Source organism: Melopsittacus undulatus, chromosome Z (assembly GCF_012275295.1).
Source record: "Melopsittacus undulatus isolate bMelUnd1 chromosome Z, bMelUnd1.mat.Z, whole genome shotgun sequence".
NCBI classification, from domain to species: Eukaryota; Metazoa; Chordata; class Aves; order Psittaciformes; family Psittaculidae; genus Melopsittacus; species Melopsittacus undulatus.
Window position 1 is genome coordinate 103,962,202 of NC_047557.1, and position 24,199 is coordinate 103,986,400.

At 39.3% G+C, this 24,199-nt stretch overlaps 1 protein-coding gene across 3 annotated transcripts in view; it reads left to right on the top strand.

Annotated features, from left to right (window-relative positions):
- Positions 1-24,199, top strand: part of PHKB (phosphorylase kinase regulatory subunit beta) — a 101,772-nt gene that overhangs the window by 33,498 nt on the left and 44,075 nt on the right. For all 3 annotated transcript variants that reach the window (XM_034072835.1, XM_034072834.1, XM_034072833.1), the window contains 5 exons: positions 8,875-8,938; positions 18,421-18,516; positions 20,508-20,705; positions 21,456-21,513; positions 24,073-24,150. In XM_034072835.1, coding sequence (XP_033928726.1) covers positions 8,875-8,938; positions 18,421-18,516; positions 20,508-20,705; positions 21,456-21,513; positions 24,073-24,150 — 494 coding nt within the window. The remainder of the gene's footprint in view (positions 1-8,874; positions 8,939-18,420; positions 18,517-20,507; positions 20,706-21,455; positions 21,514-24,072; positions 24,151-24,199) is intronic.

The window sequence follows — 24,199 nt, forward strand, 5'->3', positions numbered from 1 at the left end:
TAAGCACACCAGACAACTCTGAACCATGCAGCTGCTCGCTCACTCCACCCCTTTCTTCAGGCCCCCTCCTGGAGGGATATCAAAAGTATGTAACTCCCATGGGTTGAGAAAAGAACAGTGTAGTAACTAAGGTATAAGACAAACCATTACTGCAACCACCAATAATGATAATGTTAAGTGAAATAACAAGGGAAGAGAATACAACTGCTCACCACCTGCTGACCAATACCCAGCCCGACCCAAGGAGTGATCTAGCCCTTCTGAGTAACTGACCCCAGTTTATATACTGGGCATGACGTGCTGTGGTATGGAATACTTCTTTGGCTAGTTTTGTCAGGTGTCCTATTTCTGCTTCCTCTCAGTTTCCCCTCCTTCCTAGAAGAACATGAGACTCAGAAAGTCCTTGGTCAGAGTAAACCTTACTTAGCAACAATTAAAACCATTGGTGTGTCCTGGGTTCAGCAGTAGCAGTCATTTTTTCTCCTTCTTGGTGGCTGGTGCAGTGCTGTGTTTTGACCTTTGGGCTGGGAACAGTGCTGATAGCACCTATGCTTTTAGTTACTGCTCAAATGTTTACTCTGGCCAAGGACTCTGTGAGTCTCGTGCTTTGCCAGGCAGGAAGGGAGGCTGGGAGGAAGCAGAGACAGGGCACCTGACCCAGGCTAGCCCAAGAGGTATTCCATACCATAGCACATCATGCCTAGGATGTAACAGAGAGTTACCCAGAAGGGCTAGGGCTCTGGGGGTTGGAGTAGGTATCGGTCGGTGCTCAGTCAGGCAGGGTGGGGTGAGTTATGGGTCGTTGGCTGGTTAGGTGTTGTATTCTATTCACTTGTTATTTCCTTTCTCATTATTATTATTATTATTATTATTGGTGGTAGCAGTAGTGATCTGTGTTATACCTTAGTTATTATCTCAACCCATGGTAGCTACATTTTTTGGATTCTCCTCCCCAGCTCTCTGGGAGTTGAGGAGCAAGGAGGGGTGTGAGTTAATGAGCTGCATGGCTGGTTTTAAACCACGACAGGTGATATCAGCATTGTTCCCAGGCTGAACATCAAAAACACAGCACTGCACCAGCTACTAAGATGGAGAAAAATGATTGCTACTGCTGAATCCAGCACAGATTCTCAATTAATTCTTTGCCTCGGTCTTCACCTTCCCCAGTTCTTGGAAGGCAGATGCAGGGACTGGGAGAATGAAGATCTTAGGCCCACTGTAGGAGAGGATCTGGTTCGAGATCATTTTAAGAACCAGAATGTGCACAATTCCACAGGACCTAATGAAATCCATCCTGGGGTCCTGAAGGAGCTGGCGAATGAAGTTGCAAAGCCACTGTCCATCATATTTGAAAAGTCATGGCAGCCAGGTGAAGTTCCCAATGACTGGAAAAATGGAAATATAACCCCCATTTTCAAGAAGGGGAAAATGGATGACCCTGGAAACTGCAGACCTGTCAGTCTCACAGCTGTGCCGGTCAAAATCATGGAGCAGATTCTCCTGGAAAACATGCTAAGACACATGAAAAAGAGAAATGTGCTTGGTGACAGCCAGCAGGGCTTCACTAAGGGGAAATCCTGCCTGACCAGTTTGGTGGCCTTCTATGATGATGCTATGGAACTGATGGACAGGGGTAGAGCATTTCATGTCGTATACCTGGACTTGTGCAAAGTGTTCAACACTCTCCTGCATTGCATCCTTGTCTCTAAATTGGAGAGACATCAATTTGATGGATGGACTCCTAAGTGGATAAAGAATTGGCTGGATGGCCTCATGCTAAGGATTGTAGCCAGTGGCTCAGTGTCCAGGTGGAGGCCAGTAACAAGTGGGGATTGGTGTTGGGACCGGTCTTGTTCAACATCTATGTCAGAGACATGGATAGTGGAATAGGGTGCAGCCTAAGCAAGTTTGCCGATGGCACTAAATTTTGTGGTTTGATTGATACACTGGCAGGAAGGAATGCCATCCAGATGAACCTGGAGACCTTTGAGAGTTGTGCCAGTGCCACTCTCATGTGGTTCATGAAAACCAAATGCTAGGTCCTACACCCACTGGAAATCCCAGTCACAGCTACATGTTGGGCAGACAAGTGATTCAGATCAGCCCTGAGGAGAAGGACTTAAGGGTGTTGGTCCACGAGAAACTGAGTATGAGCTGGCTTCAGTGTTACCTTGCAGCCCAGAAACCAGCCGTGTGCTGGGCTGCATCAAAAGAAGTGTTACCAGCAGGAGGTGATCCTGCCTCTCAACTGCTTTCATGAGATCCCACTTTGAGTACTGTATACACTTCTGGTGTCCTCAACATAAGAAAGACATGGAACTGTTAGAACAAGTCCAGAGGAAGGCCATGAGGATGATGAGGGGGCTGGAGCACCTCCCATATGGAGACAGGCTGAGAAAGTTGAGGCTGTTTAGCCTGGAGAAGAGAAGGCTGCGTGGAGACTCCGTAGCAACCTTCCAATATCTATAAGGATGCTTGGGAGGGACTCCGCATCAGGGACTGTAGTGACAGGACAAGTGTTAATGGGCTTAAACATAAACGGGGGAAGTTCCTTACTGTGAGGGTGGTGAGGCACTGGCACAGGTTTCCCAGAGAAGTGGTAAGTGCTCCATCCTTGGCAATGGTCAAGGCCAGGTTGAACAGACCCTTGAGTGACATGGTCTAGTGGGAGGTGTCCATAGCCGTGACAGGGTTGGAAGTAGATGATCTCAAGCCCCTTTCCAACCCTAACTGTTCTATGATTCTGTGAATAATGACTATGTAAAATGGAAATTATTTCAAGGGTGGAATCTGTATTTGTCTTCAGTGCTTTTTCCAGCAGTATCGTCCTATTTTGTAGGTAGAGTGATTAGTTTTACATGATCTAAATACCAGCTGTTGTTGCTAATGGATGACTTCTCTAGTTATTCAGTGTCCTGGGTTGAGCAGTAGTAGTCATTTTTCTCCTTCTTAGTAGCTGGTGCAGTGCTGTGGTTTTGACTTTCAGCCTGGGAACAATGCTGATAACACCGACGGTTTTAGTTGTTGCCAAGTAATGTTTACTCTGACCAGGGACTTTGTGAGACCTTTGTTCTGCCAGGGAGGAGGGGATTCTCCTGCCTATCCCTGTGGGAGCCAGGGGGAGGAAGACAGGAGAGTAAGCAAGCGGCTGCGTAGTTCTGAGTTGCGGGCTGGGCTTAAACCGCAACATTCAGTAACTTTTTTCCTACTCTGTAAATATGATTGTTGGTATTAGAAGTGTTATTTCAAAGGAAGAATAATACGAGATTTTAACATGAGATACATATTTCAGTGTGCGGGATTTCTTCCATTTTCGTTTTCTGTGTATGGAGTTTGATATTAATACTTAATTTTATGTGAAGTTCTATATTGATTCATCACACCAATTTGATCAGTTGCTAGGTGATAATTAAAAGAGGGCAGTTGTTGGTACAGTTACATTTTTGTTGAAGTATTTGACTCAAAGCCAGATAAATAATTATATTCACAACACTTCTTAGTTCAGTTTATTCCTTCATCACATTCTCCAGTACCAAAATGTTTCATCAGCAGAAGGTGCCAAACTGAGTTATTTCACCAGTGTTTGATGGCAGTTGCTCAGAGCAGAACTTAGTAAACCTAATCATCTTTCTTTTGTTGAACCACTTAGAATTAAATCTTGTAAGTACTATTCCTGGCAAGGTTTCAGAAAGATGGAGGCTTATAAGCCTGTGGTTATAGCTAAAAAAGAATTTTAGAGCCTGAAATCGGTGTCTACAGTCCTTGTAATATTAAAATCAAGCCATGTATTTAAACAGTATTCAAAGTAAACAAATGCTGTAACTGCACTGATTTTACTTTTTTTTCCTTTATCTTCAATCATTTCTGTGTAAATTATAATTGGATCCCATCAGTTGTAGATTGGCTAGTAAACATTTGCATATTGATATTTTACATTGGTATATAGTTCAAATCAGTTTATTTCCAGTAAGGTAAGAAGTTTGCTCTGATATCTAGATGCTGCATGGAGTAAATAAGAATAAAGGTTAAAGCACAGTTCCTGTTTGCAGATCCCTGACAATTTGGTTGCTTTGTTTTTTTATGACAAATAGTGAAGTTGTTTGTCCATGCTATCACAATTCCTCTTACACAGAAGTTGGTGATTAGAGAGTATTTTCTGAATATTTTTTGTAATGTGGTGTCTCGTGGTTTAAACCAGTCAAAAACACAGCACTGCACTAGCTACCAAGAAGGAGAAAAAATGATTGCTACTGCTGAACCAGGACAGTATCCACCCCTTATTCCATACCATTCACGTCATGCTCAGATCCCACATTTTCAATATACCATCACTCTTATCTCAGTGCACTCTTATCTTAGTGCATGGACCAGTCCCTATAAAGCTGCTGAGTCCATCTTGTCCATGATGTCAGGCTCCATCTCTTGTAACAGTCTTTCAGAGCATTAGAGGCTATGTGCAGTGTTCACACCCGTGAATCACCTGGGCAATAGTGTCCATTGTTAAGTCCACCCCTCGATCATGAGTCCATCTGTATGTTGCATACCTGCGCCGAGGGCCTGAAGTGTCATGGGCCCACCAGGCTCAAAATAATTCACCATCCCCTTCAGCAGTTCTGCAACTTGTTGCTGGGGACTCCATACAGCTGCCTTCCATCTCTGATGCTTCCAAAGCACTGGAGGGGCCCAGTGGATCAGACACTCACCCATACTGTCCCACATCCCCTGCCACTGATGACTGTCCAGCCTTGGGAAAAATCTCCTGGTGCTCCTATATCCTTGTCTAACCCTAGACAAGATCCAAACCTGACTCTGCTTAACTTTTGAGATCAGACAGAATGGTCATGGGCAAAACACACTCTGTGTTTGTGCCAACATGGTGATCATCATCACAAGTAGCAGGCAGTTCCCAAGGGGACCCAAAGGCCATTCAAAATCTTCAGAACTCTCAAATGATTCTACTGTATTTGTCACTGAGCCTGATGTAGCTGCTGTGCTTCCCAACTCTCCCACCACCAGCTTCTCTTTTCCCCAGTCCAGATCTTCCCTCTCTGCCTTGCTGGGAAATGCTGCGTGCTCTCCTGCATCCTCCTGGGGCTCGGCGGGCGACTTCCGGGGAATGCTCTCGGCCGTGGCAGGACTGGGCTTGGCCACAGGGCTCAGCTCCTGCCACTTGCTCCCGCTGCTTGGCTGCCACCTCTTTCTGCTCCTCTACTGCCCCAAACTCCTCCACCAGCAGCCATTTCCTCCCAGCCTCTGGCCCCGCTCCTGCCACCGCTTGGTCGCTGGGGCTGCTCTCCCAGGCCGCTTCAACTGCCGGCCACTCCTGGGGCCGCTCTTCCTTAGGTCCCTGCAGCCTCACAAAGACAGAGGCGAGGGCAAGGACGGTGAAGAGCAGCGGGACAGCCTGGTACAAGTCTATGGCCACGTCCATCCCACCCTGCTGCCAGAGCCCACCTGTATTACAAGTCATTGCCATAAATTACAGTGAAACAAGAACCTTAGCCCAAGCCCCACACTTGATAAACACTAACACAGCAAATACATGCCCCTAAGTAAGTTACAACATTCTGAAACTGTGAGATCAAGAGAAACAACTCTGAGAGCCAATAAACCAGCATTGTGACGAGTGACTATAAATCCGGTCAGATCTGTTGTTATCTCAACCCTTTGGGCCCCACATTGGGTGCCAAAAAGAACTGTTGTGGTTTAAACCCAGCCACACAGCTCGTTCACTCACTCCCCACCTTGTCCCCCAACTCCCGGAGAGTTATGGAGGAGAATCGAAAGAATGTAGCTCCCACGAGTTGAGATAAGAGCAGTTTAATAACTAAAGTATAACACAAATCACTACTGCTACCACCAATAATAATAATAATGAGAAAGGAAATAACAAGTGAAGAGAATACAATACCTCACCACCTGCTGACCGATAACTCACCCCACCCTTCCTGACTGAGCACCGACCGATACCTCCTCTGGCCCCCCAGTGCACTAGCCCTTCCAGATAACTCTGTTACATCCTGGGCATGATGTGCTATGGCATGGAATACCTCTTTGGCTAGTTTGGGTGAGGTGTCCTGTCTCTGCTTTCTCTCGCCTCCCCTCCTCCCTGGCAGAGCATGAGACTCACAAAGTCCTTGGCCAGAGTAAACATTTGAGCAGTAACTAAAAACATAGGTGCTATCAGCACTGTTCCCAGCCAGAACTCAAAACACAGCGTTGTTTTGTAGTGAAAACCAGCTACCAAGGAGAAAAAATTACTGCTCCTGCTGAACCAAGGACAGGTGTTATTTCATTGTTTATCTTTATAAACAAAATATCTAGGGCTGTCTTTTTCAGAAAGTACATTTTTTGTAACTGTTGTTAATTTTGTTATTTCCCTATGAGTGGAGTGTAGTCCTCAGACTCTTAAGTATGCTTCAGTTTTACAATCATTACTATCTACCTGCCAACATTGTTCTCTTGTTATCTGTTCACATGGATCCTCTGACAAACTTTTCCCCCTCCACGTTCATTATTTGGCAGTACAGCATAATTTTTATTCCAAAGATGACAAGAAAAAGGAAAGTGTGGTTGGTCAAGTGGATAATCAGTTTTAGAGCAAGAAGAATATAAACTTTTAAATCCTTTTTTTCTCCTATCTTCCTCCCCTGCCTTTTTTTAAAGCATATTTCATGGAATTGCTACGTTAATAAATAAACTATTAAATGGTATATTCCTTTTTTTCCCAGACTCTTTCCAGTTCTTAAAACTCCAATCTTTACAAGCAGGTATACATAGCAGTGCAGATGTTTGAGTTCTTTTTGTGTGTGTGTTTAGGTTTGGTTTGTTTTATTTTTTTTCAAAATCTGGGTATTGTGCTTAGTGGAAAAAACAAGGTAGCTGCATCTAAATGGTTGTTACCTGAGGACAGCATGAACAACTTTCCCTCCTGTATAGAAAAAGGCTTTATGGAAAGATGAACCTTTAAGTTCTTAACACTTACTTTTACCTTGCTAAGGTGAGAGGCTTTCTTCCTTCAGTGTTCATCTATGCCCTTAAGTCTGAATCTTTTGTCATGTCAGCCTGATTAATTCTGTTTTTTTTTTTCTTTTTTTCCCTTTTGATATATGTCTTCAGATTTGTTGAGTTTTAAAGATAACAAAGTAGACATTATATTTTTCTGTTACAATGCTGTCTTCCTTTTTTATTATTTCATTGTCATTTTTGACTAAAAATATTTCAAATTAATTGTAATTCAAATTAATTGTAAACTGCTTAGAAAGCAGAGCTACTGCCTAAAGAAGTGGGTGGCTAGGGAGAAAGACGAAAGTTGATTCTGAAGGAAGAGCTCAAAGCTGGGACAGGCATTTAGGTGTCAGTGAAGTCAATGAATCACTGCTGTTGTTTATGTAGAAACAAAGCAAAGACAGATAAAGATGCCTTGTAAGAGGCACTATTGTGAAGTACAGACAAAGGCATATTTTAAAGTTTTAGTTTTAGAAATAAAATTGGGGGAACTACACTAGGCTATAGAGGGCTTTTTGTGTTAGTTTGTTTGGATTTTTTTACTGCATGCTCTGAGTCTGTTTTACCAGATCACCTAAGAAAAGTTAAAAGGTATTTGTTTAATTTGTTAGACTTTTGTGATATTTCTAGTTCCTATACTTTTATGTCACCAGTTAGTAAGCAGTGCAAAGTCCTTTCACTACTTGGAATGCTTGTGTTCGACATCAGAACTGTCAGAAATTTGGTAGCATTGTATATTACGTTTTTAAACTCTGGGTGGTACTAGCTTATTTAATATTTTACTTTTTGATGCCCTGTGACTGTAACATCCAGGATTTTTGAATCGATGTGCAGAAATTGGGTCTCTTATGTGAGTATGTTAATACTTTTGCTCCTTATTGCAGTTAAATTGACAAAAGAGAAGTTGACCTAACTATAATTAGGTATTTTTTAAAATGATATTTCAGAATTTTCCTATCTGTTATATTTCATATTTCTTATAAGCCTGCCAAATGCATGTAGGTATTGATTAGTTTCTCTTGAGCTTTTCTTTAAAAATAAACAAAGAAATAAGACCCCCAAAATCAAAATCAACCGAAGTGTATGTGTGCACTGAGAACGCCTAGGGGTTTTTTTAATGTAAGGAAAGTAGGTTACTACCTTTTCTAATAGAAAGGCCTCATAAAGGTCTTCTTGCATATATTTTTATATTTACTATGTAATATTTATAATCAGTAATAAATTTTAGTATATATCTTGATTTTAAAATTATTATTAGCGGTTTTAGTACTTGGTGTCTTTAAGCCTGAACTTGCTAACTTGAAGGGTCTTGTTTTCTTTGCAGTGGATACTAGTCACGAAGTAAGTCAAACAAAAGATGTTTCACTATATGGTTGACATCAAAAAGTCCTCCTTTTCTGAATCCATATTGATGAGCTATTATATTGAAAGGTAGTCAGAAATCAGTCCTTTAAAGTTTAACACTAGAGTTAGGTTGAAAAATTGTGCTGAAATAAATTTTCTGTTAATACACTATTAGCAAGACCTTGAAATATATAATGCCAGATGATGAGTAGCAAGGTGCTGGTGAGCTGAAGTGTTTTTTCCAAGTAGTCTCTGACATTTGAAGACCAATGCTGAAAACTGTTTAAAGCAAACAGACCTCCCCCCTCCCCGCAACCAAAACACAAACAAAAAGCCCTAAAACAACCCACCACCAGACCAACCCAAGTTCGCTGCATCAGCACTTCATTAACATAAAGGTTAAGTATGAAATTCAAATCAAGAAAAGATCATAGCTCTGGAAGTTGTCAAATGTGTTGGATTTTTTTGTCTGTGCTTGAATTATGATGCCTCTGTTTTTTTGTTGTCATTTTGTTTTCTCAGCTCTGTGGGGCTGGCAAAAGCAGCTTTAGAAGCAATTAATGGTTTCAATCTCTTTGGAAAACAGGTAATACAAATGTTTGTTTTCTTTCATTAAAAAGGTCAGTTTGGAAACTGATTGCTCTTGTTTCAGGTACCGGATTCATTTGTGGCCTTAAGGATCAAGAATTACATTTATTAAAAAAAAAAATCTAAAATTATTGCAGCTTATTCTGAAAAGGACTTGGTTGGTCATAATACAGTATACCTCTACCTACAGCCATTACCTTCTGTCTTCTTCCTTCATGTGTCTTTTGATCCATACTTTAAAGAAGCTACTTGTGTGTAATTCCACTGTTTTACTGATTTTTAATTTCATTATGTTGCATAGTGATGGAATCTTCCATTTTCCCATCAGATGTCTTGGATCAATTAAGAAAGCAAGCATTTTCTTAGCTTTTCATCTCTGACTCGTATTCCCCTTCTACATGCATCTCTTTTTTAGGTGTTGTATCTCCAGTAGCCTGTAGCTAAAATAAAAGAATATGCTTCCAAATTACTGGTCCAGAAAATATGCAGATAGAAAGATCATTGTCAAGCTATTAGTGCTGTTAATGAACGGAAGTGAAGGGTAGGAGTACAGCTAAAGAAGAAAACTGGGTTGTGTCAGTGTGTATAGAAATAGAAGACTTGCCTGGTGAGTTTTGTCTGTATGTTGTGAGAAGGGAAGATAGGTTAGTCACAATGAGGTGAGCTTAGTACGCTAAGTAAAGCTTTCTATATGGCACTGATTCCTTGGAATCTTGTCCTTTCTTATTTGTAACTGATGGACCTTGATCACATGCTCAAATGTCTGTATCATCACAAAATAAGCATTAATTGATGAAACAGGCTTTATCTTTTCTTAGGGCTGAATAACATTAAAAATTTAGTTTAAAAAAATGGTATGCATTTACATGAGTAGCATATTTATTTTTTCTTTCTTAAGTTTGGTGATGTACAGTCCTTTTGAACTTTCATAATTTTATATTGTGAACTTCACAGAATCACAGAACGGTTTGGATTGGAAGGCACCTTAAAGGTCATGTAGTTCCAAACACTTGAAGTAATATTTGTTTAATTTTTGAATAAAGTTTCTGTATATTCTTGCTGGCTTCAGGCTGCAATATATATATTTTTTAATATCTGTGCTCTCCTTTTATCTTGTAAGTCAGATGGGGCTGACATACAGATTGTAATATTTGTCTGTTGCAAATATACTTGTATAAACGTGCTGGTTTGCCAGAAGGTAAATAGTATAAAGGAGAGAAGTTGTAAATAGTTTGTAAGGGGAATTCTCAGGTGATCTTTGTGTGAGCTAATGAGTATAAGCTAATGAGTATAAACTATAAAAGTGTGACTTGGAGATGGTCTGTATTATGTTCCAAGTTTCTTTCTGTACTGCTTGATTTATTAAAACATTCCTAGTTATTTGTGTTGCCATTTTTCTATTGGTAAAATGGAAGGTATGGATCAAAACAACAATAGAAAATAATTAGAAGCACTGTCGAACAAAAAGTTCTTCCTTATGGTTTATTCACCTAAAATCAGCTATTAAACTAAAACTTTTTAGACCTATTCAGATGCCTGCAAGGAAAAGATGCCTGTAAGTTACAATTTGATTTAAATAGTAAGCAGCTCATCTAGAAGTACAGTCTATTAGATGAATATAACTACTGATGAAAAGCTGTAGCACTTCCTGTTACTAGAATCTTCTTTGTCTTATGGCATAAAACAGGAGAGCCTCCTCAACAAGGATTTCTGATTCTGTAGACTTAGGCATTCAGTATTTGTGGAGACATTTGTGGGGGTTTGTTTTTTTTTGTGGAGGTTTTTTGGCCTCTATGTATTTGTACTAGTACTATGGTATAATAGAGTTGTAGTGTTTAGAATCCACTCCTCAGGAAATTTTGCTGTCTATTTGCCTGAGTGGAAAAGTATTAAAGTGCTCTTTATGCATACACAGATGGACTGTTTCAGAAAGACTTAGCTATTTGGTCTTGTTTTGATTTACTTTATATACATTTTAAAATCTGAAGTTATGCATTAAGAGCTAGGAGCTAGTAAGGATCTTAAATAATGATCAGACATTATGCACACATTGTATTTCAGAAAAAAACATCTAACATCTTTACTTTCTTCATAGTCCTGTGCATCACATAGCTGCTGGGTTTTTGTTTGTTGGGGATTTTGTTGCTTGTTTTTCTTTTGGGGGGAGAGGTTTGTAGTGGGAGGGGTTTCCAATTATTTTTTACTAAATTCTGAAATTGATGAATAAATTGGTGAAGCAGAACCAGTTTAAATGCTTTGAGAGTGTTGTCATTTGAGCAACAACTAAAAACATTGGTATGTTATTAGCACTGTTCTCAGACTAGTCAAAACCACAACATGGTATTAGCTACTAAAAAGAAGAAAAATAACTGTTACAGCTGAACCCAGGACAGAGAGTTTATTTCCAAGGTATTTAACATAAACGGAAACCATTTTGAACTTCAGTCTGCAGCAGTTTGTGCTTAGCTCCAGCTGTTTTCCAGTAGGTTTGAGATCCTGTTGAGCCCCTTAAGAGAAACTTTTTTGCACCTGCAACTACACTAGTGCAACCTTCATAAATCATTCCTAGGGATGACAGTCTGCTCAGCCTTTCTTTGCAGATTTTTTCACTCACATTGTTGATGCTCAAGAGGCTAATGAGTGTAGATAGGAATTATTCTAGCCATGCTCTTACATATGCTTTATATTATCTTTGAGTATATCATGATAGGGCGATTTCCCTGTGCATTCATGAATACACCCAGAGAAGACAAAGGTCACTTATTGTTGATATTCACATTAAACTGTTCCTTCCCTCCTATCACGAATTCTAGAAGATGTAAAAATGTATATTTCTGTAAGAAAATATACTAGTTTTTGTTCTGTAGCACAGCACTGCTGAACTGATTTTCAGATATTTTTATTGCATCTTTTGCTGTACTTTCTAGGTGCCAGATACAATAAAGAATAATTATGACTTGAAAATAACTGGCTTTTTGTTTAATCTGAATTTTACACTATTTAATGTAAACAGGAGTTCATTCGTGGTTTTTAAATGCTGTTCATCTCCATCATACCAGAAGTATTTAATAAAAAGAGTTACAAGCATAAAAGCAATCAAGCTGTAATCGTAACATTCCCTCAGTAAAACATATATTTACACGTTGAGAGAGAATTTTTAATATAACAGAGAAATGTTACTTAGTTTCTCTTTATTTTGCTTTCTATCCCATGCCAATTTTTTTAATGTTTATTCTCAGTGTATTGTATTTATCTCTGAAACGATAGTTAAGTATTTGTTTCCTTTAGGATGCACTGTGAACTGATTACCTTTCAATTTATGTTTTTACTTAACCACTTCAGAATCATCACTGCTAAAAGTAGTTTACCTTTTTTTGTGGGCTTGATACTGTTAACCCAAATTTCTTGTTTCAGAATACCAGGGAGTGTAAATAGCTTAGAATTTGTATCATTAATATAAGGATTCCATTTTAGCTAAAATATCTTTTAGAAAAAAATAAGTATAAGCAAAGAAACTCCCGAGAGTATGTGAGTTTACGGACGGTGTGAGGTAATGAGGTAATGAATTAAGCACATGTTGTGTACATGTAAAATGGGGCTGCTAGTGACAGGATGAATGCCATTTCAGGGTCGACATAGTCAGAGTATGATCAGCTGTGTATGAGCCGCATATCCTGTATTAGTTTGTGGAAGAATTATACGGAGGGAAAAAAAATCAAGCCTTTTTAAGGTGTCCTTACTATGGAACTTTACAGTCTTTGGAGAAGAGAAAGTTCATTTTACAATGCATGTGGGTTTATGAATTGCAAATTAGTCTGCTTTTAAATCCCCAAAGAATCCTTTACTGAAGGACAGATTTTGAAACTCCACATTATACAGGTAGACAGATTGTGTTCAGAGTTTGTAGATGAATTTAGAGATTTGTGAATAATCAGAATCTAGGTTAAGAAATTAGAATGACAGATCATCAAAACAAATGTGATCATTTGTGGACATTCTTATCTCAGTACTATTCAGTTTGTCTTGGTAGAATGTTTAAGAGGACAGAGATTATTTTTCATTAGGACCATGGAAAAACATGTTTTGTTTAGCCTAGCAAAGCAAAAGCTGAGCGTTTGTATGACAGTTTTCTATAATTGGAGTAAGAGCTAGATTAAGAAAAAACCTCAGTTGTTTGAAAAAATGAATGGATGCTAGTATTGGCACAAAAAAGAGGGTAGTTAGCTAGTTATGTAGAAACTCAGTTGGAAATTAAAGTTTTTAATTGTTTGAGAGGGTGTGTTCTTCAACAAACTTCCTTAAGAGAATAGTATACAAAAGAAACTGTCTGTTTTGTAAGAGAAATTTTGAGAGTTTACGAAAATTTGTAGTATGGTATTTGTGACAGTAATGGAATGTGTTTAGTATTGAATGTGTCTTCCACCGGTGTAGTGACAGCAATTTCATTACCAATTAAAATCTATATGCAGGTACCCATTCATTAACCTGTCGCATTGACTAATACCCACTTCTAGTGATCCATGTGGGTAATAGTGATATAGATAGCAGTAGCTTGGAGAACATGAAGAAGGATTACAGGCCCCGGGAGAGACAGTTAGGGGCTCTGGAGCTTGGGCTGCCTTTTCGTCAATTCTCCAGGATACAGGGGAGGACACTAAAAAGGCTAGGAGGATTGGCCAGGCTAATAAATGGTTAGAAGGGTGGTGTCATAGTCAGGGGTTTGGGTGTCTTGAACATGGGACCCAAGTTAGTAGGCCAGGTCTACTGGGGGCTGATGGAGCTGGTCTGACAAGGGGAAGAGCAGTTTTGTTAGGAGGCTTGCCAGACTGGTCAAGGATGATTTAAACTAGATGTGCTGGGGAAGGAGGGCATCATTCTATCCCAACACACCCAATCAGATGCCAGTACTGGTAATAAATGCTTGGAGAAATGTAGAGATGTTCCAGCTGCGCCAGCCAGTGAGCTGGCTTCATTTGGAGCTTGTCTCAGAGGCCACTCTGGAAGCACCTGTAGCATGGGGAACAAACAAACAGAATTAGAGATGTGGGCAAGTCTACGGAGGTTTGATACAATAGGCATCAGAGAAACATGGTAGGCTGGCTCCTATGACTGGAGTGTTGGAACAGAAGTTTACAGGCTCTTTAGAAAAGGCAGGTGAAGCAGACGGGGAGGGAGAGTTGCTATTTATGTTAGGAATAGGCTGGAGAGTATGAAACTCTGTCTGGGGAGAAGTGAGCAGTCAGCAGAGTTTGTGGGTCAGGGCTAAAGGGAGAACAGTGATGGGAGACATTACTGTTACAGACTGCCTGGTCAGTAGGACTCTGTTGATGAAGCTCTCTACAGACAAATAGGAAAAGCCTCATGCTCACAGGCCCTTGTTCTCATGGGGGACTTCAACCACCCTAATATCTGCTGCAGGTATGGTACAGCCCGGCACAAGCAATACAGGAGGTTCCTTGATTGTGTGGAAGACACTTCCTTCTGCAAGTAATAGAGGAGCTGAGAAGGAGAGGTGCCGTGCTTGACCTCATGCTCACCAACAGGGAAGGGCTGGTTGGAAATGTGACTCTCCAGGGCAGCCTAGGTTGTGGCGATCATGAGATGGTCGGTGTCATGGGTTCAGCCGTAGCAGTGATTTTTCTCCTTCTTGCAGCTGGTGCAGTGCTGTGTTTTGACTTCTGGGCTGGGAACGGTTGCTGATAGAGAGCATGTTTTGAGGGTGTTTTTGTTCAGGGCCTTTTCTGGGCACGTGCTCTGCTGGGGAGGAGGGGAGGCCGGAAGGAAGGAGAGACAGGACACCTGACCCAGGCTAGCCAATGAGGTATTCCATACCATAGCAAGTGATGCCCAGGAGGTAACTGGGAGAGAGAGAGCTTGAGTGGTGGAGCTCTGGAGTAAAATGGAGGAGGGAGCACGCGGTGCTCGGCCGGGCAGGATGGAGTGAGTTATGGGTTGGTGGCTGGTGGAGTGTTGTATTCTTTTTGCTTGTTATTGGCTTTATCATTATTATTTGTAGTAGTAATGGCAGTAGTGATTTATGTTGTGCCTTAGCAATTAAACCGTTCTTATCTCAACCCATGGGGCCTACATTCTTTGTATTCTCCTTCCTAACTCTCCAGGAGTTGGGAGACTTGGTTTAAACCACGACAGTCGGATTCCAGATCCTCAGGACAGTGAGAAGAGCATACAGCAAGCTCACTGCCCTGGACTTCAAGAGAGCAGACGTTGGCCTCTTCAGGAACCTGCTTAGTAAGGTTCCATGGGATATAGCTCTAGGGGGCACGGGGGCCCAAGACTGTTGGTTGATACTCAAGGATCACCTGCTCCAAGCTCAGGAATGTTTTGTCCTGGCTAGAAGGAAGTGCAGCAGGAGAGCCAGGAGACCTCCTTGGATGGATAAGGAGCTGTTGTGGAAACTTTGAAGGAAAAAAGAGGCTTATAAAAGGTGGAAGCAAGGACAGGCAGCTTGGGATGAATACAGGGATGTTGTCCGGAAAGCTAGGGAAAAGGTTAGGAAAGGAAAAGCCCAGTTAGAATTAAACTTGGCTACGGATTTGAAATATAGCACAAAGGGATTCTATAGGAACACTGTGAATAAAAGACAGACTAGGGACAACTTGGGCCCTCTCCGAAAGCTATCAGGAGAACTGGCTGCCCTGGATTTGGAGAAGGCTGAGGCTCTTAATGACTTCTTTGCCTCAATCTTCACTGGCATCTGCTGTGGCCACAGCACCCAAGTCTTGGAAGGCAGATGCAGGGTCTGTGAGAGCGAAGACCATGTCCCCAATGTAGGACAGCATCTTGTTCAAGACCATCTTAAGATTCTGAATGTGCACATGTCCATGGGACCTGTTGAAATCCATCCATGGGTCATGAAGAAGCTGGCAAATGAAGTTGCTAAGCCGCTATCCATCATATTTGAAAAATCACAGTAGTCAGGTGAAGTTCCTGATGGCTGGAAAAAGGGAAATACAACCCCAGTTTTCCAAAAGGGAAAAATTAATGACCCAGGGAATTACAGACCAGTCAGACTCACCTCTGTGCCTGGCAAAATCTTGGGGCAGATTATCTTGGAAAGCGTACTAGGGCACATGAAAAACACCAAGGTGCTTGTTGACAGCCAGCATGACTTCACTAAGAGGAAATCCTGTCTGATGAATTTGGTGGTCTTCTATGATGGGGCTACAGAACTGATGAAGAGGGGTGGAGCAGTTGATGTCATCTACCTGGAATTGTGCAAAGCGTTTGGCACTGTCCTACATGACATCCTTGTCTGTGAATTGGAGAGATATCTTTTTGATAGTTGGACTACTTGGTGGATAAAGAACTGGCTGGATGGCCACATGCAAGGAGTTGTAGTCAGTGGCTCCATGGCCGGCTGGAGACCAGTAACGAGTGGTGTCCCTCACGGATAGGTGTTGGGACTGGTCTTGTTCAACATCTTTGTCAGAGACACAGACAGTGGGATTGAGTGTGCCCTCAGCAAGTTTGCCGATGGCACCAATCTTTGTTGTTTGATTGTGTCATGGTTTAAACCAAGTCCCCCAACTCCCTGAGAGTTAGGAAGGAAAATCCAAAGAATGTAGCCCCCACGGATTGAGATAAAAATGGTTTAATAGCTAAGGCATAACACAGAATCACCACTGCCATTACCACTACAAATAATAATGATACAGCAAACAACAAGTGAAGAGAATACAACACCCCACCAGCCACCGACCCATAACTCACTCCACGCTGCCCGGCCGAGCACCGCGTGCTCCTTCCTCCATTTTCCTCCAGAGCTCCACCCCTCCAGCTCTCTCTTTCCCGGTATGCATCCTGGGCATCACGTGCTATGGTATGGAATACCTCATTGGCTAGCCTGGGTCAGGTGTCCTGTCTCTCCTTCCTCCTGGACTCCCCTCCTCCACCTGGCTGGAAAAAACCTTGAACAAAAACACCCTCAAAGCATGCTCAAACCATGACAGATTGATACACTGACAGGAAGGAATGCCATCCAGAGGGACCTTGACATGCTTCTGAGGTGTGCTGATGCCAAGCTTATGAAGTTTAACCATGACAAGTGCAAGGTTTTACACCTAGGTCAGAGCAATCCCAGACACAGCTAGAGGCCATGCAGAGAAAAGATTCAGAGCAACCCTGAGGAGAAGGACTTGGGGAAGTTGGTCGATGAGAAAATCAACATGAGCCAGCAGTGTGTGCTTGCAGCCCAGAAAATCATCCATATTCTGAGCTGCATCAAAAGAAGCGTAACCAGCAGGTCGAAGGAGGTGATCCTGCCCCTCTACTCTGCTCTCATGAGACTTCACTTGGAGTATTGTGTGCATTTCTGGTGTCTTCAACATAAAAAGGACATGGAACTGTTGGACCAAGTCTAGAGGAGGGCCACAAGTACCTCCCATATGAAGACAGGCTGAGAAAGTTGGGGCTGTTCAGCCTGCAGAAGAGAAGGCTGTGTAGAGACCTCATAGCAGCCTTCCTGTATCTGAAGGGGGCCTACAGGGATGCTGGTGAGGGACTATTCATTAGGGACTGTTCTGACAAGACAAGGGGTAATGCATTAAAACTTGCACAGGGAAAGTTTAGATTGGATATAAGGAAGAAATTATTCCCTTTAAGGGTGCTGAGGCACTGGAATGGGTTGCCCAGGGAAGTTGTGAATGCTCCATTGCTGGCGGTGTTCAAGGCCAGGTTGGATGAAGCCTTGGGTGGCATGGTTTAGTGTGAGGTGTCCCTGCCCATGGGATGGGTGTTGGAACTAGATGACCTTAAGGTCCTTTCCAACCCTAACTATTCTGATTTTATAATATGGTGCATTGAGCTTTGAACAAGTGGCCTACTGATAATAAGTTTAAATTTTGTTGATTCTATTTGAACAGTATTTTTCAGCTACAGAAATTTTTCTGAGTGTTTCAGGAAGTTTCAGAAAAGTAGACAGAGACTTGTAGTGTAAAACTACAGAATCTCACTAGGAAATGGGTCTTTCTAAGGAACAGATGTTGATAACAGATATTACACTAGCTGAAAAGCAGGACATTTTTACTTGTTACAGAAACATTTTTCCAAAGCAGTAACTCACATGAATATGCAATTATATTTGTGTTCTAATGGACTTGGATAAGGATATGTCATCACTATTTGGAACATTTCGTGCAGTCAGAGGCAGGGACAACTGCTTTTATTTTTTCTACTTACACAATAATTATTTTTCAAGAATTAATGGAAGAATTTATAGTTTAAATGAATCATATAGTTCATAATCAGTAGTAGATAAAGCCATTGAATTCCAGTTTGTTAAATACATTTGCTCATTTAAAATGTTTTCAATTTGATATTGTGTTACATTTTCTGATTAAAATTACCAGTAACCAGACTATTACAACATAACCTACATAAAAGCATAGAACCAATTAGTTTCAACAGGAGATGATAACCTTTCTTCCCTTCCCTTAAATAAATTTGGTGTTCTGTTTACAGGGCTGCTCTTGGTCTGTTATATTTGTGGATTTTGATGCCCATAACCGTAACAGACAGACTCTGTGTTCATTGCTACCCCGCGAGTCAAGGTCTCATGTAAGTAATTACTTGAAATTCACCTCAACAGTGTGGAAAAAACAAATGGATACAAACATAATCCTTAGTTCTTTTAATGGCCATTATATTCTGCTTAATAAGGACAGGAATTTGCTGGGAAGATGTTAAATTTTTGCTTCCTAAATGTCACTGTGATGTAGGTGTTTCTCTGAAGTGCAACTAAAATGGCATATTCTATTTTATGAATTTTTAAGTTAAAGTGGTAGCCTGTTGGTAGCTTTCTAAACAATTTTAAAATAAACTGCAGTAACTTAAGTAGGGATTGCAGTCTTGGTGATTGTTTTTCTTTTGGTCTAGTTTCCACTATATACTCACTGCCTGCTTTTTTTAAATACCTTGTTTTAGCATTAATTAGTTCTTTTGTCTAGAAAATATGCCTTTAAGGTTGGCTTATAATAAATTGCTGAATATAGAGGATTTATTATTATTATTATTATTATTAGCTACTGCTACAAATCTAAGTGACATAGACTAAAAAAAAATCTTTTTTAAGTACTAGCATCAAAGGTAAACTTGTTTTTTGAAAATCAGTAATTTAAAATGAGTGATAATAAAGAATCATAGAATAGTTTGGGTTGGAAGGCACCTTCGAAGATCATCTGGTCCAACCCCCTCCGTGGACAGGGACACCTTCAACTAGATCAGATTGCCCAGACCCACATTTAGCCTGGCCTTGAATGTTTGCAGGGGTAGCACATCCACCACCTCTCTGGGTAACCTGTGCCAGTGTTATACCCTCATTTCTTCCTCACATCCAGCTCAGATATCCTCTCTTTTAGTTTAAAAGTATCAACCCTCATCACATTATAAGGATGTGTGGTGACTTGTACCCTGCTCTAAGGGGGCATTGACCTGCCTCTCTGGCTCCCCCAGCACCCTTGGTCTTTTCTTTCCTGCCTTGTTAGCTACTGATAGCACCAGGAGTAGTGATTTTTTTGTTCATTCTGGGGTATAATGACATTTTTATTCATGAAAAAGACTATTAATCTTCAACATTAATAGTTTACTCGTGTAGAAGAATTATAGCAGAGTTGTGATACTAGATAATTAAAATAAAAAGCACTGTCAACTACTTTTGTCGAGTTTAATGGTCTTTTAGAACTCTTGCTGTTTATTAGTCACTGAAAACTTGAAATATTTAAAGAGAAGGTGGTTTCATAAAATATTCATGCTATAAAAACAATCTTTGTGTCCTTATTTTTTTTCCTGGGTTTGCATCAATAATATTGGCAAAAATAGGTATTTTAAATGGCTGAATATCTTAGATGTATCAGCAGAAGGAGGTTCAGAACAGTGCATGAATATATGATTATATGAATTAAAATATATATATTTTAAAATATTATTAATATATATGCTAATATATGAATTAAAATTACTTTTTTTCTATTTCTGTAAGCTTACTTGTACTGGTAATGCACTAGTTAGTAATCTGTGATTTTAGTCATGGTAGTTGTACATGGTTCCTGAGAAATGCTGCTCATATTTTTTCTGGAAATCATTCCTGTATCACCTTAATTATAAATCAAATAGGCTTGTTACAGCTTTTCAGAAATGATGGTTTAAGCATAGTTACTTCTCAGCATTGCACCTTTATAAAATGTGATTATTCTTGAGTATGGGATACCAAAATGTTTGTGTTGCCTCCAGGAATAACCTGGAGGATACTTTGTGTTTCTAAACCCACAAAGTTCAGGAATATATTGCCTTATTCTGTACAGATTATCAACTGTAAATTAGGTTAGATTCTGGGTCAGATGAGATCTCCTTTAAATCATATATCCAAATATAGCATCTATACATCTTTAGAATGTTTTGTACTCTATTTTAGTGTATTTGTACTGCAGACTTGAGAATGTTCCAAATGTATATTTCACTAGTAAGTTAAACAGGTTTTGTTTTGTGCATCAAATAATTGTCAGAGATCTCATTAAATTTGTCATATGCTATTTTTCCCTCTCCTTCTGCAGAATACTGATGCAGCTCTTCTGCCCTGTCTTAGTTATCCTGCATTTGCGTTGGATGATGAGGTTTTGTTCAATCAAACACTAGATAAAATTATTAGAAAATTAAAAGGAAAATATGGGTTTAAAAGATTTCTGAGAGACGGTTACGGAACAGCACTGGAGGATAAAACGCGACGTTATTATAAACCAGCAGAAATTAAGGTAAAAGAATATGTGGCCTATGTAAGGACAGATTTTGATTTTCTTAAATGTTTAGTTGGTACTTAAAAAAACAAACAACAAAAAACAACAAAAACCTCACACCAAACCAAAATCCCTTTCCCTGTCGTCCCCCCCCAAAAAAGAAAAGAAATAATAAACCAAACCAGATACACCCACTAGTATTTGCAATTAGAATTGCGCAGTGATGCCTAATTGCTTCAAGTGAAAGGAGGTGCATTTTGTAATTTTGATGTGCAGTTTTGAGAGATTGCTAAGTCAGGAAGTTGGTTGTTGATTGTTTTGTAGTGAATGTGCTTCCATCTGCATTTAGGATACAGCTGATTTCACATAAATAAGGAAGTTATTTATTATTTCATTTCACAGCTGACTACAGCCTGAGTGTATAGAAAACAATGCTGCTTTTGTTTGACCACAATATTTATCAGTCTAGGTTATCTAAATGAAAATTTACTTTTTTTTTTTTTCCTCCCCAGTAGTTTCTGGAAAAGAAAACATAGATTATATAAAAATATATAGAAATATATAGAGTATGTAAAAATTCTGCTTGAGAATGAGGCAGAGGACAGTTAAAGTGTCCATGAATTAAGAAGCTGTAACCTAAATGAAAAGCTGATGTCTTTTCATTCATGTTTGTATTTTGTTGCTTTGAAATTTTTCAGTGGGGTACTCAGATATATTTCTTAAAAAAAAAAAAACAAGATGAAATGTCTGATTAATTTTTCTTTTCAGCTTTTTGATGGCATTGAGTGTGAATTCCCTCTGTTTTTTATTTTCATGATAATTGATGGTAAGTATAGCTTTACATTCTTGTTCTTTAAAGGCATTTGGGAGATGAGCCCTTAGGGGAAAGGTACAAAAGGATTTTTCTGTCCTGCCAAGATAAATCATCATGCCGTGACCCTAAAAATCTCAGCAGTGTATTAAGCTACTGAATATCTAAGTAACCCCTGAGAACTAGATTTTGTTACATGTGTAACAGTGGGACAGTGCTTCGTTCAGTAAGGAAGGAGAGTGTCCTGTAAGCTATAGTCCAGAATCCCTCATTTTTTTCACATCAGCAAAATTTCTTTCATTAATTACTTATTTAAAGATTAGCAGAGCATGGTCAAGTAATTGTGTATGTACTTGTATTTTCTAAGTCAAACTAATTAGCCTGTCAACTTTCCTGGTTTCTCAATGACAGCCTTTTATAATTTTTTTAGACATAAAGAGTTAAAACAGTTCTGACAAGTAGGTATTACTGAATTACTGAATTGATTACACATTTTTAGTATCATTAAATAGTATTATTAGTATTATTATATTTGTGTTATTATTATATAGTAGTAGTATTATAATAGTATTATGTTTTATTCGTCATGGATGGTGATTGTTATTACCCAGTTGTTGTCTAGATGATTCTTGATATTAAAGCAATTGTATTATCACATAAGTGTATCTTATTATCCCCTACAGCATCTGCCAATTAGATTAAATTACAGATATTCAGAATATCATATTGTCAGAAAACTTGAGCACATTGTGGCTGTGCTCAGGTGTTTTGAAATAGTTCAGCAGCGTTTCACTTAACAGGCTTTTCTGTGTGCAAACTTTCACTGTGTTTGTTTCTCATAACAAGTGATTTCATCTCCTATATGTATATATACTTGGAATATTTTAAAATGTCATAAACAAAACTTCTGAAGCTTTGGATTTTAATAGAGCATTGAAGAGCTACAAAATGAAGTCTGTATACAGTAGTCAGATTCCAGTTATCTATTGCAGCCTGCCTTTTCAGTAGAAATATTTATTGGCTTTTCTTGAAATAACAAAAGATAATTTCTTGTGAATCGTATGTAGCAATATACACATATTTTAAAAAACCACAAAAATGAACCAAAAAAAATCTCAAAACTTAAAAACCAACAACAAACTTAGCTAAATATCATATGCATAAATGAATCTGTACATATATAGATAAATATATATCAGATACACCTAAATGTATCTAACAAAGAACATATTTAAACTTTTTTTGTAATAAAGGTAGTCTGGTATATTTGTTCTCAGTGGGTTAGTTTCTTATTTTCTTTCGTCTTATTTTTGTATTTCGTAATTCACCTGCAAAAATTCAAAAAGGCTGCTTTTTCTTCTTGTTTTTTTTTTTTTTTTCTGGGGGGGGAGGGTTTCCCTTGTTGGGATTTCTCTCCAAAGGAAATTATTAGGACTCTCTTGGTAGCAGCTATGTCTTTATAGCTGTGGGAATGGATTAAACTAAATCAATATGACTTTTTGATGAGACATATTTCAATAACATTTTGAAATTTTTTGTTGAATGTAGAGGATTATGGTAGCTTTCTAGGATAAGGTAAGGAGGGAAACATAGCTATTTTTAATAATATGGAAGAATATGGTAATTGCAAAGGAAAACTGTGGAAGGAAATGAAAGGTAGAATCATAGAATGGTGTGGGTTGGGATTACAATGAAGAGGTTTCATCTAACTTGTTCCCCTTTCAGTGTTAAAAATGTTCTATTTTAAAATGTCAGTGTGACTTGTCAGGTTCATCCATGTTTTGCTTGATGAACAGAAATGCTTTTGGTATTTTTCATACATCTTTTCATAGAAGAACTTCTGATGAACTGAACACTGATCACGTTCATCAGATTCATTTTGGAATCACTTTACGTTCTGGTAAAAAAACATCTAAGGTACTACTACTGCCAAATGTAACAGTTTCTTCCCAAAAATATTATCATAAAGAGTTGTCTATTATTTTCAATATATCAAGGTGTGTCAGCAGTTCTGAACCTCTATGATATGAAGATAAAATATGTGTGTAACTTATCAGTGTAAATACTCCATCTAAAAGTCTTTGGAGGGAAATTGTTCTGTTTACTACTTTAGATTCCTTTTGTATTTATTCAGGAGGATTTCTAGGCAGCTCACTTCTAGGTCAGTTCACATCTCTGTTCTAAGGATTTAGAACCAGACTGTCTCCACACTGGCACACAAGCTCTGCTTCTTCATTCTGCTATAGCTAAGGAAGTCATTTACAGCTAACTGGGCTGGTTGTCTGTGTCCAGTTCCTGAGCCTCTGTAAGTTCATAGCTTTACTACCCTGTGTAACTTGCCATCAATTTCAGTTTAAGCTAATAAAGAGTATGGCTGACTCATGATCCTTTTGAGATTTAGCTATAGCAGTAAGTGAGAATCTACAGTTTAGTCTTCCACTTTTCATGAATTACTTAGTGTTAAGGCACCACCTTATTGAAAAATAAACATGAGATTTTTCTTCTCTTATGAACATTAAGCTAATGGAAAAGTTCTTTCTTCCATTATATCAGTTCTTTTTTTGTTATTTTTAGGAGTTTTTAGAGGAAATCCTGCACAAGTAAAGGAGTATCAGGATCTTCTGGATCCTTTGCTTCAACATACATATGAAGGTATTATCTGATAATCATTCTTCTGAAACACTAGCTTTTTATGAATCTT